The 15,200-nt window shown below is 38.6% G+C and overlaps 1 protein-coding gene across 5 annotated transcripts in view; it reads left to right on the top strand.

Moving 5' to 3' along the window:
• LOC128876865 (zinc finger CCCH domain-containing protein 13-like) overlaps positions 1-15,200 on the top strand; it is an 82,955-nt gene that overhangs the window by 34,214 nt on the left and 33,541 nt on the right. The window contains exon 3 of one of the 5 annotated variants that reach the window (XM_054123621.1): positions 8,683-8,882. The exons of the other annotated variants lie outside the window; for them this stretch is intronic. Coding sequence (XP_053979596.1) covers positions 8,683-8,743 — 61 coding nt within the window. The 3' untranslated portion in view covers positions 8,744-8,882. Of the gene's footprint in view, positions 1-8,682; positions 8,883-15,200 lie in introns of those variants that run through there. 5 annotated transcript variants of the gene reach the window in all.

The following is a 15,200-nucleotide window of genomic DNA, read 5'->3' as shown; positions in this document are numbered from 1 at the left end:
AAAATATACTAACACTCCAGCTGTCTCACTAGAAATAAATAGGATATTCTTGGAATAATTTGAAAAATATACTAATACTCCAACTGTCTCGCAAAAGTAACCTAGTCCAATATTAGACTATTCATCCATTAGAAATAAATTAGGATACCATTGCAATAATTTAGAAAATATATTAAACCACCAGTTGCACTACAAAAAGTAGCCTACTTCAATATTAGACCATTCACCCACCAGAAGCCAATAGAAAGAAGGCTCCCCACTACAATTTCCCCAGAACCATCCGGTCCACTCAACTAAATAAGAAAATTGCAATAATTTAAAAAATATATCAAAGCTCCAGTTGCCGTACAAAAACTATCCTACTCCAAATCCAAACCATTCACCCAGCGCAACTCCGTACAAAGAAGTCTCCCACCACGGTTCCCCTCAAACGATTCCACTCCAGCCGACCGAATAGGAGCAACCGTGGCCGATAAAGAGCTTTCGAGAATCCGATTGTATGTAAATGCATCGTTTAAACGTCCTTGCGAGCGTGCCCGTTCCAAGGGACGATCGCGTCGTTCCGTCGAGGCCGGAGATAACGAGGTTATTCGTTCGTGATAATCCTTATCGTCGCGAACGAAGCTTGCATTGTAGTTTCAGTCGTGCTCGGTGTGCTCCCGCGTATACGCCGCCGTCTACGAGGCGGTGTGTCACCGTTGGAAAGTGTTCGTCGCGCCACGAAACCCGTAATAATCGCGTCCGTTGTTTAATTACCCGTCGAAAGAACGTTCCTCGATCGCCTATCGATCCGGAACGATGCTCGCCCACGGGCCCGACGATAAGATCTTCGAACTCGCGATTGAATTTACGACTCGGGGGGCGGGAAGGGGGCCGATCGGAGGCTAGCAAGATCGCAGCTGCCCGGGACGCTGCTTGGGAAGTCAAAGTCCGACTCAATGTCGAGCAACAAGGTTTGCTCGTCAATTGGCCGGCGAGTGCCATTCGTTTCGCTGGTCCGTGGTTGCTGTTCGCGAGACACGGAGGATTGAGATTAGGGGCTTTTAGGCGCTGGTGTTGCTATGGCGCGGGATGAGTGACTCACGTGACGCGTGGTCGTGACTCGGAATTGGTTTCGAATGGATCGGTATCGTTTTTGAGAATATGGTGCGATAGGGAAACTTGAGGGTTGATTGTTGTTTATTAGGCATAGGTGACTGTAAAAGTAGGATACTTTTGTGAGACAGTTGGAGTATTAGTATACTTCAAAAAAGTAAAAAAATTACGCCAAGTACATGAAAAAGTGGAGGACTCAAGGAGTTATCATTGAAAAATAGGAGATTCCCATAAAAAACTACAAGAAAGTAGAAAAATATGTGAAATCGAAATGAGCTGCCAGATGATTTGCCTAGATTTCCGCGGCCTGGAAGTCAAATGCTTGGCGTGGCCAGGCAAGGCATTCTTAGATCATCAATACCCATACTTTCTCTCTCACAGACTTTCAGGTAATTTGTCAATTTAAAACTCTGACAATATTATGAGTACACTTTCATTGTATTGGGTTTTAAAATATTTCTAAGGTTATTCATCGACACCAATACCTTTACTCTCGCAAGCTTTCAGATAATTTGTCAGTTTAAAACTCTGACAATATGAATACACTTTCATTATTTTGCGTTCTAAAATAATTCTTATTCATCGACACCTTGACCTTATATGCTTATGTGCGGTTTACATAAGAAAAATGGCTTTAAATTTAGAAAATATTGCAGGCGTGTTGAGATATTCATGAAAGAAGTTTCAGGTTAGGTTGGAATGGATCATCTCTCCTGTAAAAGATACGTGGTAGCTCCAACGTCAGGTATATATACGCGGTGACGGATAATTTTTCATGTACTTGGCGCCGAGACCCTACCGCGTCTCTAGATTTTCTAATTTATTGCAAGGGTATCCTAATTTATTTCTGGTGTTTGAATGGTCTAATATTAGAGTAGGTTACTTTTCTGAGATGTTTTGGGAGTATGGCATTTCGAAGATGCACGAAGGGAATTTTGGGTGGAAGGTAGAGGGTTTGAAGTGACTCTAGACTGCTGTATTAGTGCAAGAAGAAAGTCATAGACCTCCCTTCATTAATATGTTCACTGGCAGAGTGATACTCTTGATAAACTACTGGGATTAAATCTTGTTTACAGACAATTGGAAACTTGGTAATGAAACATTTATTGTGCTGCTTATTTTTGGTAATGTAGGGCTGGAGGGGGTTCTAATTAAAACAACTGCATGTCACATCCGCCATAGTTCGTTCTCAACTAACTGCCGATCGTCAAAGATCGTTCTTTTCGCATTCCTTTCTGCCGACGCGTGACAACGTCGCTTTTCGTATCGAAATTCAAGAACTTTATTCGAATTTATTTACTTTGGCATTTGACTTTCAAAATTAATTTTTATAGTTCTGTAGTGAAAAGCACTGTCACCCATATACAGGAGACGTAGCGATCGACGTGATAAAGTATAATTTACAGATGTGTTATTTAACTCTGCTATCCTGCACTGAAATCGGAAAATCTGGACTGCAAAGGGTTAATAGTACAGCATCCGTAGATATTTGATTTTCAGAATTAATTTGTATAGTTCTTCAATGAAAAGCACTGTCACCTATATATGGGTGACGTAGCGATCGACGTGATAAGTATAATTTACAGATGTGTTATTTAACTCTTTGTTGTCGTGCATTGAAATCGGAAAATCTGGACTGCAAAGGGTTAATAGTACAGCTTTTGTAGACATTCGACTTTCAGAATTAAGTTTTATAATTCCTCAGTGAAAAGCACTGTCACCCATATGTGGCGATCAACGTGTTAAACTATAAACTAGAGATGTGTTATTTAACTCTGCTATCCTGCACTGAAATCGGAAAATCTGGACTGCAAAGGGTTAATAGTACAGCATCCGTAGATATTTGATTTTCAGAATTAATTTGTATAGTTCTTCAATGAAAAGCACTGTCACCCATATATGGGTGACGTGGCGATCGACGTGATAAAGTATAATTTACAGATGTGTTATTTAACTCATTGCTACCCTGCACTGAAATTAGAAAATCTGGACTGCAAAGGGTTAACATTTTGCGCTTTTGAACGTACAATTTCAATTTTACTTATATCAAAATACAGCTAATTATCAGGTTGTCCAGAAAGTTTCTTTCGTTTTATTAATAATTAATATATACAAAATATTTTATGTTTTACGTTACATTACTGAATTGTGTACGATTCATTTCGCTTCATTACTGTTACAGCATCAATGTCTAAGAAATTAGATTGTCTATTTATATAAACACTGGCACAGAAAATAATTGAATGCAACTCACGAAAGAAACTTTTGGGACAACCTAATATTAATTGAACTAATATACATTGAGTCGTGAATGTTTTTAGACGTTTCTTTTCTAAACAGAGTTTTTGGTTTTACAGAAATTTATTATAAAATTGGACTCGATTTGATTCTATAGAAAAAAGCCTCGAGCGCAAAGGGTTGATAGTTAAAGCTTCCGTAGTCATACAGGTAGGCGACCAGAAAGCCTCTCTGATTATCGTTTAAGTTAGGTTTAGAAGTTAGGCTCGCATGATTACACTACGGGAATGAAATACACGTTGGAAAGAAATTTATATTCTATTTCACTAAATCATCTGCAATAAATTCCTCCAAGATATAACATTAAATGTATCGTTCTCGAGTTTTATCGATATAGCGATGACGATCTAGAGGTGCGTGACGAAACTCACGATAACGAATTCGATATCCGACAAAGGTATCGCATTACACCGACATCGACGCATCCAATGAATAGCTTAAAGGTATACCTCGAGAAAAAAGAATGTTTAAACTCGAATCGGAAAGTAGAAAGAGAACGATTATTTTAGTCCAACTTTTCGCAACCTGTGATTGCAAATTTAACGAATGAGAATATAACTGGATCGACTGAATTTAACGAATGAAGACATAACTGGATCGAACTATTTTTGCCAAGGGACTTCTGCACTATTAAATACCAAATTCAAAAATCGATTCAACGAGAGCTACCTAAATTACCTATTACCTAAAAAATCAAGAACAAAAGAAAAGATTCCACTTGAAAGCGCAATGTGCCCCACTAGAAGAAAGTGTTTCGAGAACGTTACGTCAGACGGAAAGCGTTCCGTGTCGGAAGGAGTTTGGGAAACGCTGGTTTGGTACTCGCGCAGCGTTAGCGAGTCTGTGACGCGTAACGGACGCGCGAACGAGACTTTTACCTTTGGAACACGGACTCGATCGTATCGGCAACAGCACAGAGAACACGTACGATCCAGTAACTACACGGTGTACGTAATGGAAACCACCGAACGAAGGTCGTCAGTCGACGGCTACTGTTCTCAAGCGGAACGATGATGTGCCGCGCGGACGAGGACAACCGTAGCCAGTCGAAACTCGCGGATCGGCGCGGAAAGGTGGCTCGATCGTTCCTTTGCAGAGCGAATCGCGAAAGATAGGATCCTCGAAACCGGTATTATCGAACTGGGATCGCGCGAACGTCCGTTCACGACCGAAGGAATCACCTGCGTCGGAATTCGAGTACCTCTTCGAGGTCTGCTGTCGTTGCGGATCGATTCGGCCACGAATCGATAATCTTTATTCGAATTGATCGGATCTATCCATTCGCCGTGGATTCGCTATTAGACCGAGGATGTTCGTGCACGTACGAACAAGCACATCGTAGGTAAACGATACGACGACGATGACGCCTGCGTATTTTGCAACGAGTAACTATGTTCGAATAGTCGAGCTGTTAAGCGTTCGAGTTGTTAAATACTCATGTAGGAAAGGATTCGAACAATGACCATGATTATGGTCGCTATGATGAGTACGATGACGATGCATACAAGTCAGTCCCGTAAATATTCGTACCTTCCATGTCTATTGATGAAATTTGTTTAAATGGTATGTTTGATGTTTTCGAATCTATGTTTGCATAAATATGTTGACGTATATAAATATGCATGTATAAGCGTATTCACGTACAGTGAATAACTTTAATATTCGGAGACTATGAAATTTTTACTTTGTTACATCATAGCTTCGTTTCTAATAAAACAAGTAAAAAACATAATCAAGTATTATATTAAGGTATATGTGTAGTAAACAATAGTATAAGTTTTACTTACGTAACTTACAATAGTTGTTAAATAACACCATTTAAACAAAACATTGTCTGATTTTCGCGTTACTTTAATATTCGGACACTTGGTAGTGTAGCACCTTTTCTGAGTGTTTATGCAGAGTTATTTCAAGTTAGAAAGAGTGTTTGTTTACAAACACAGTTGACTGTTCGGATGATGCTAACAAGCTTTATTTCATCAGTTATTCTTCGATAACCGTTACGTGCATGTGTATAATGCCTCGCAAAAGCAATACCACGTATAATGTACGACAACTTGTGATTTTTCACAATGCAAAGGGGAAATCATGTAGACAAATTGCTGCCATACTCAACATGAGTAAGAGTACAGTGGCAAATATCATCAAACGGTTCAAATACGAGGATCGTATAGAGTCTATACTATAGACTCTGTACCTCAAAAGGGTCAACCGAAGAAGTTGGATGCACGTGATAAGAGGAAACTAATACGAAAAATAAAGAAGGATCCTTCACTCAATGCACCAAAATTAGCAACAGAGCTCTTAAACGAGACTGGGAAGAAGGTACATCCCCAAACAATCCGCAGTGCCTTAAAAGATGGTGGTAGCAATGGAAGAGTTGCTAGGAAGAAACCGTATGTGAATGAACAGAATCGAAAGAAGAGATTAAATTTTGCTAAAGAATTTGTGTTCAAGGAAGAAACATGGTGGAACGATGTCATTTTCACCGACGAAAGTAAATTTAACATTTTTGGATCAGATGGACGAAGGATGGTGTGGCGTAAGAAAAACGAAGAATTTAAATTTAAAAAACTAAGGCCGACTGGAAAGCACGGAGGTTGCAGTGTGCTTGTCTGGGACTGTATATCCACATTTGGGTTGGGCGAATTAGTTTTTATTGACAATATTATGGACAAAAATGTGTATTTGAACATATTAAAAAATAATTTACACAAAAGTGCTACACAAACGGGAATTTTAAACACATTTAAGTTTTATCAGAACAATGACCCGAAACATAAGGCACGCATCGTGCAACAATATTTACTGTATAATTGTCCAAAAGTTTTACAACCACCACCTCAATCACCTGACCTCAGTCCTATCGAAAATGTGTGGATTGAACTAAAGCGACGTATCAGGACAACAATATCTTCAAAAGAAATGTTGAAACATCGGTTACAAGAAGAATGGGACAAAATAACTATTGAATATTTAAAAAAAATCCTTAGCAATATGCCACAACGTTTAAAAGAAGCGATACAACAGAATGGCTACTCAACAAGATATTAAAACACATATTATTATAAAAATTAGCCTCAAAATAAATAGTTTCTAAAAGTGTCCGAATATTAAAGTAACACGAAAATCAGACAATGTTTTGTTTAAATCGTGTTATTTAACAACTACAGTAAGTTATGTAAATAAAACTTATACTATTGTTTACTAAACATATACGTTAATATAATACATGATTATGTTTTTTGGTTGTTTTGTTAGAAACGAAGTTATGATGTGATAATGTAAAAATCTCATAGTGTCCGAATATTAAAGTTACTCACTGTACGTATTTGAAAATGAAAAATTCATTTGGTAATGTCAAAACTATTATTTAATTTAGTTAAACAAACTTCTTCAATAGACATAGAGAGTAGTATTTATGGTATTGACTGTATATGCATATAAAATGTGGTACTTGCATGAACATCCACGATTATTCATCCATCCATAATTGTTTCGTTTGAGAAGGGGGAGACCAAACTTGTTCGCCTTCGATTTTAGTCTACTTTCACGGGCTGACAAAGTCGCGCGTACAGGTTGCCACGCGTAAGATATTAGGTGCTATTGCTTGATAAGTTCTAAGATACGAGTAATTAACATTGCATGCATGAATATCATTGTCGCCTTCTGCCACCGGAATACTTAAATATTCCAGACACTAAACTATCCAAATACTCGTAGCTCTAGTTACTCTCGCAAACTCTATAAACATACCACAAGCTCTATTAACATACAAGTACCATCGGTGGTTCGCGCTTATATATCCCACCTGGCGGCGTGTACCACCGGTGGCTTGCTTTCGTGTGTTATCAGATGGTGTGTATCATTGCGCCGCCCCGTGGGTGAGAAACGAAACTAACCGGCGCACAGTGGATAATTTTATAGATCTAGGTGGACAAAATGAAAATACTAATTATGGAAACGACTCTAAATACTATACATTCATTAAATATATATTGCAAAATGCCTAAACAAAAAAAGCAAATAGTAACAAAACATTCATGATTACTATTATTATTATATTACGATGCGTAAATATGTACAAAAAACAAGTAGCAATAAATGGACTGCGGATCTTTATGCACAATAAAGCCTTTGCAAACGTACCTACGGAAATTGAACCTCAATAGAAATTTATTTTCCTCTGCAAACATTATAATATGAACTTTACTTACAATGTGTTTTTATATTATTGCATACTGTGTGCATTTTGTAGGTTCTTGCGTATTCTAATTTCCTATAAATGCATAAAAGCCCGCAGTCTAGCGATAAAAAATTCATGAACATGTTTCGTAAGAAATCTGTCCATCTAGATCGTTTAAATTGCCCACTGTGCGGCGTGAACGTGTCAAAAGGGTGTCCAAGTCGAACGAGATTCGATACATAAGCTCCAGTTACTTTCTACTCCATCGCCAGAGATGACCTTAGGCTTTGAATAAATCTGAAGTTTGCCGATTAGTTTGTCTCGTTTCCTTTTGTCTCGCCTCCTTTGAAAAATGTTCAAAAAAGGACCTAACCTAAATTACTCGTATTACATCAATCAAAAACTTCGTTTTTGTTTTGTCGCGATGGTCGTCTCCCTGCATGTTCGGATCATGAATGACGACAAGGAATCATGAATTTGCTCAAAAGATGACGAAAGATCATAAATCAAAATGAACAATATAGAGAAAACATATTTCCTCGTCTACGAAAAATAACCGTTTATTTGCGTGTTAAATACAAACTCGTTGGCCAACCTAGCAACACATGGGACTTTGATTGCGTCACCTCTAAACACATTCGGTAACAACAACCGATAGCGTTCCCGCGGTAACCCGGCGTATTTACCCTTCGACCGTTTTTACAATCGCACTCGAAGGCGAGCGATCTCCTCCCTTCCCCCCGGGTTCGTATACCTGCCGACCCCGAGCTAACCCGAAATTCCTCGTTTCATCGAAACAATTTCAGTCGAGCGTTTACGCGGCTCGGAGGCATTTCGGTGTCGCGCCTCGCGCGCAGTTTCGATCATTAGAACCGCAGCTGCGCGCAGTTTCTCGCGAGTGGCCACCGCGGTTCGTTTCACGGGCGAACGATCGCCGTCACGTGCGTCACTAGCTCGGATAGAGCATCGGGAACGAGACAGCGAGGGCACACCAGCAGATTCCGTAACCGTATTAACTTAATTCGATTTGCCAGCGACGGGATCGCGACGAGACGCTTCCGTTCGGTCTCTCGGTGGCCTCATTCGACCGTGTTTGGTTTCAGTGTCGGTCTTTCGGCGTTTGGCGACTCCCCGAATTCGCTCCGGTTATCCGGACCCCGATAAACGCTCGCGGACGCGCGCGAATCGAGACGAATCCGTCGCTAGTCGCGGATTTGTCGTCGTCCGATCGTTGATAGCCGCGATTTGTGAGTGCCATGGTTTGGGACGACGGACTCTCGGTGAAGGAGCTGACGGAGATGAGGAAGAAAACGCCGCGATTTCCTTCGAGGGAGCGGAATTTCGCGATGAGGAGACGAGGAGTGCGAAGAGCCTTCTCGCTGAGCCTGGGCAGCGCCTCCCCGATCGCTGCTCCACCGCCCGACATCCAGGAGGAGGAACGCGACAGCACCCCCGACGAATCCTCCAACGATAACGTTGCCACACTGTAAGCGCGCCTAATTTGAATACGGGGATCGGGTAGGGAGGGATATTTCAATCTGTCGGCGGGAAAGTTCTACGAGAAGCCTGAAGGGGGACGTTACTTTGCTCATACAGATTTTTTCTGGCGAGTTAAAAATACTTACTTTGAATAGTATTTATGAGAATGGTATTTGGGCAAGTATTTAAGGAATCGTGTTAAGAGGGTATCCCGAATTAGGAGGTCTAAAAAAAGCGATTTTTCGTGAATTTTTTTAGGATGGAAAAAAATAATTCCATGGAACTTTTTATCCTATTTTCATACATACTTGAGTAGTCTGCACAAATTTGTTCAAGAAGAAATATTCACGTTGAGTCGACTGTGACGCACATTTGTAGAGCACCTCACAATTAAAACCTCCTATCGGCGGGAAAGATGCAAGTCGTAATTTTGGTTTGACACAAAAAAAAACCAATAGGAATTTTTATTTTCATACATTTTTCTTCCATGTGAACTAAGAAAATTCATACAAAAATATTTTAAACATCTTTTTTATCAAGTTAAAGTGATTTCTTTCATCCAAAGAACTCGTTCTTTTTTTCAAACTTGCAGTAATTTTACATTTCACCATTTTTGCGGGTTTTACTCAGTTTTCTTAGTAGGAGGTTTTAATTGTGAGGTGCTCTACAAATGTGCGTCACAGTCGACTCAATTTGAATATTACTTGTTGAAAAAATTTGTACAGACTACTCAAATATGTGTGAAAATAGAATAAAAAGTTTGATAGAATTAATTTTTTTTTCAATCCTAAAAAAATTCACGAAAAACGGCTGTTTTTAGATCTTCTAATTCAGGATACTTCCTTAATTGATATGGGAAGTACAGAGCATTCTCGTGGTACACTGATGGAATTTTTTAGTCGTATGGTAGAGGTGAGTTCCTTTAGGTTTGGTCAACATTGAATGGAACAATAATTTTTAGAAGATACTCGAATACACAAATAGTCCCCTAATCGAGTAGTTAAGGTAGATGTTTCGAGATAGTCACGTTCAAAAATGTAATTGAACATTTTTGTAAAAGTACAGTCTTACTGGTCTCGCATCCATAATAAATCAGTATGTATATCTATATATATATACATTCGTAATAGTCGAGAAATGAGTCTATTTCACTCAGTAACGGCGCGGTTAATAATTGTTATTTTTTTTTTTTAATAATTTATAATATCGGTGACAACATATCAAATTTTCAGTTAGTTCCTAAATTACATTTTCGTTTGAGGTGAACAAATTCACATGAAAATCTGTACGTTCCCCGAGAGTCTATATTAAAATTACAAAATCTAAATATTGTTTTTCATAAAACTGGCATGGTCAATTTCGATCGAAATAGGCTCGTATGATTAGTATTTAACTCCTTGCACTATTTTCATGAGTCTCACTCGTGATGAAAATTTTAGGCCAAACTTGAAAATTACAAGTCAGGCTCGCAATGAGAATTTTAGGCCGAACTTGAAAATCACGAGTTAGGGTCGTGATGATATTTTAGGGCACACCTGAAAATCACATATATGTCATACATATATTCATTACACCCGTTATATCACTTCATTCGTATCTAACAGGTACGATATTCAATAATCATATTTCCTTGGCATCATCTTAAAGTAATTTCATTCTAAAATTTCCTATTTCGTGGATACGTTTATATAGTCTCTTCTTTCCCCGCGTTTTTTTATATTTTATTTTCGGCATACATATATTCATCACTTCCTGAAAACCTGAAAATCACGAGTCAGGCTCGTGATGAGAATTTTTTAGGCCAAACTCGAGAATTAGGAGTCTGACTCGTTTAGCACGGTTTTACCCGAGTTCAGCGTAGTATAAGGAGTTAATCAAAGAACAATCAAACGAAGTTTTGTTAAAATCTTTCAATTAAATAAATCCGCGGAACAGTTACCTTAAATACGTAATAATGTAGCGCGAGCTACCAGTCCCGAATCGCGAGAATGAATGATCGTGTCATTAAGGAAATGCTTTCGTCGCTTTCGGAAAGCAAGACAGTCATCTTCACGGTCCATATGCCCGTTCCTCTGATTTATAGCGTATAGTCAGATCGTTTCAACGTAACATACACGTTTCTTCGACCCCTCTAAATCCTTCTCTCGAATAAGTTTGATCGGCAACGCGGGTGATCGCGTTCGAATGGGAAATTTATTCTCCCCGATAAATCCAAATTAGATCCACCGATCTACCACTCGGCACAATCTCCATGCTGACGCATCTTTCTCGGCTCCATTTAGAATTTCGAGTTTTTCGAAAGCTCGTCTTTGGATAAAATCTCTCATAGATCTCCTTACCTATGCAAATGCAATAATGTATTTGCCAGATGAAGATACTCGAAGATTAATTAAACTACGAATGTCACGCACTTGTGACATTCATCAACGTAATAAACGTATCGAGAATATTTATTAAATACCTCTTCTATATTAACAATCTTTCTTTGCAACAGTGTTGGTTGTACTATGTTTAGCATTTATTTCTCACGCGTTTGTTCGCGTCGTAAATAAATCGAATCGGCGCGTGAAAGCTTACAAATTTTTTTACACGGTTGTTAAACGCGTCGCTTAAATCTCCCGCTAGGGAAACTTTCTCGATAGTTTCGTCGTCCGTTCAACGTCAATCCATCGGACGGTAATTTTGGTACGAGCAATTTGCGTCGCGGTGAAACGAACCAACGAGTGATTTAGACATTTTAGCTCCAAATTTATCGCGAGCGCATGAACAGTGACACGCACATCTTGGCTTCGCGTTCTAACATTTCTGGTTTTGGCACTTGCAACGCCAGTGACACCGTATCGAATGTAAATTAATTTTTATCACCCGTTACGAAACGCTCATTTCCATATCGTTGGTCACCTTGAATTGTTCAATACCATAGGTTTCATTCGAGATCGTTTCAAATCAAAATTAATACAGATGAATTTATTACAATATCTACAAATTAGTCCATTATAATTAAACATAATTTGGACAGAATATTTGATTGTTTCAAATAAAAATTAATACAGACAAATTTATTACAATATTTACAAATTTGTCTATTATAATTAAGCATTATATGGACACAATATTTGATTGTTTCCAATCAAAATTAATACAGACAAATTTATTACAATATTTACAAATTTGTCTATTATAATTAAACATTATATGGACACAATATTTGATTGTTTCCAATCAAAATTAATACAGACAAATTTATTACAATATCTACAAATTAGTCCATTATAATTAAACATAATTTGGACACAATATTTGATTGTTTCAAATAAAAATTAATACAGACAAATTTATTACGATATTCACAAATTCGTCTATTATAATTAAAATAATACAATTGATAATATCGAACAGAAATCATCTGTTTGTTTAGTTTGAAACCCAATCATTCCTAAAATTTGGCCAAAGTAAAGTAGTCGATTCGCGAAACGCGCAACGTCCTTAATGACCGACGCGTTTTAGCTCGAAGTCGTTTCGCGTATTCGCCACGGTCGACTTGGTCGCGATGACTCGTCGTACGGTTGGAAATTCGGTGACGCATCGCGCGCGAAATTCATCTTCAAGGCTGGAAAAGAAACACGAAAGATCGAGGCGGATCGAGATGCAGGAAGCCTGTGCAGTTTCATGATGGACGCGTTCGTGATTGCGTGCAGGGAAAGCTTATTGTTCCAAAGGCTGTGCGCGCGAGAGAGCGAGCTAGAAATCCGCGGTAAGCCAAAATACGCGAGCCAGTCAGATAAATCTCACTCACGTCCGTACCAGAATAAGTCACAGACCCATTGCCAAGGTGATTCGCGAGAATCTGCATCCTGGTTCGATTGCGTCCGTCGTGTGCCGAATATCTTCGTTCTTTTTTCAGAATTTATTCCATGGCAGGATAATCCTTTGCAGGATCATTCCGAGTAGCTTGATTTAGAGTCTTGCGCGTCCCGACGCGCGTCGATGTCGTAGAGACATGACAAAACTCGGGTCGGCGCACAGTGGGACGACACTGTATTAATGTTGGACATTGAGGCAAAAAATAAATATTCAAATTTCAAACCTTAAATATATGTATTTTAATGAATCTTTAAACCTTTGACAATTATGTTTCATAGTATTATTACGTTTTGTTTCACTATTTACCTCGTGGCATCTGAAATTAGTCACGTTGATCTATTTATCTTTTCTTCAATTTACGTTGTAATTCTTGTATTATATATCTTTACCAAAAGAATGTGTGCAATATCTAATGTTGAGATTTATAATAATTCTAAAATAAACAGAAAGATGATTTAAATGCACAACAGAACTTTGTTACATTTGATTATATGTAGAAGTAATAAACGTTTTATACAATTTTAAAAATCGCACTAAATTCGCCCAGACAAAACTTTGCACCATTTGTTTTTAGGTTCACGTAGTTTTTGCTTTTAGTTGCTTCTTCGTCAAAATTTAAGAAACATTTATAACCTCTATAATCAAATGTAACAAAGTTCTGTTGTACATTTAAATCATCTTTCTGCTTATTTTAGAATTATTACAACCTCAACATTAGATATTGCACACATTCTTTTGGTAAAGTCATATAATACAAGAATTACAATGTAAAGTAAAGAAAAGATAAATAGATCAACGTAACTAATTTCAGATGTCATGAGGTAAATAGCGAAGCAAAACGTACAAGTACTGTGAAATATAATTGTCAAAGGTTTAAAAATTCATTAAAATGTATTTAGATTTTAAAATTTGTATGTTTATTTTTGGCCCCAATGTCCAATATTTATACAGCGTCTGCGCACCGTTCCCCATCGAAATCTTGCGTTACCAGCGCGTAAGAATCCATCTCGCGAAAAACCGACGGATCTCTCGTCCCATCCGAAACGGGGGGCACGAATTCCGCGTGCGTTCACCTTGCGTCTGACGTAACGAGACGCGCGATCGAAAGCAGGCCTAAAAAAGACCGCGCGTCAGGTTTCCCCGATTAATCCTTCAACCTTCCGTCGTTGTTTGACCGGTATGGAAATTATTCCACTTTGTTGCTCCGAGCAAACCCGCGTCGGTTACCGTAAAATGCTTTTAAACATTTTCGAGTTTCCTCGAGTGTTCTCTTTAAGAGGCTGTAACGTTTTAGAATCTTCGAGCACCGCCATGAAACTTTTAAGTACGTAGATCGTAGAAGTACGTCTCAAGGTTTATTAACACTAAACAGCTGGTGAGACGACAGTTTTCAACGTTTCGTGTGGTTTCTTGCATAACATATCATTTTTATACAATTGTTCTCATCGACTATTCAATTCAGTAACCAGTGAAATATTTTTCTATAGAATTAAGAAAAGTGCTTGTAAGACCAGTTATTTGACCGATCGTGGTAGAGATAAAAAGTCGATTTTTCATCCAAACAAACCAGAATCCTCGAAGACGCGACTCGTTCGTGGCGCCTTTTACGAGCTACATCCTCGCGAAAAAATCGGAGATAACTCGTCTGGGCCCCGTTTCTTCCGCGTCGCGGTGAAACCGCAGTATAGATAATAACGAGGATAATTAAAGTCGAATAGCCCGCAGCTTCTCGCGAAACGCGTCTTAATAGCGGCAGCGGCTTGCAACGTTTAACGCGCAATCCTTCAGACCGTGGTGCAGTGCAACAGTGCTGGAAACGGAGTATGTTAAATAATTCAAGAAACGACGCGCAATTTGTTGCTCGGGCACAATTATTGCTCGTCGAGGGTATGCATTATAACTGCAGCCTTGGCCACGCCCGGGGCTTTTACGTCAGATCTACTGTTATTACATTTTATTTTTATGAATTCTTTATGATTGTCTGCCGATTGTCGCGGTATTCCAATCATACGCGAATGGTCACGTACTCTGATTGTACTCGAACTGTATTTGCATTCGAGTGTGTTGGAATAGTCAAGTACTCTAATAATATTCGAATAGTCACGTACTCTGATAGTACTCGAATTATATTTGCATTCAAACAGCGTTGGAATAGTCAAGTGCTCTAATAATATTCGTATAGAGAAGGTCTCCAATAATATTCGTATAGTCAAGTACTTCAATAATATTCGTATAGTCAAGTACTTCAATAATATTCGAATAGTCACATACTCTGATT

The sequence above is a fragment of the Hylaeus volcanicus genome, chromosome 5 (assembly GCF_026283585.1).
Source record: "Hylaeus volcanicus isolate JK05 chromosome 5, UHH_iyHylVolc1.0_haploid, whole genome shotgun sequence".
Lineage (NCBI taxonomy): Eukaryota > Metazoa > Arthropoda > Insecta > Hymenoptera > Colletidae > Hylaeus > Hylaeus volcanicus.
This window is presented reverse-complemented; position numbering and strand designations above follow the sequence as displayed.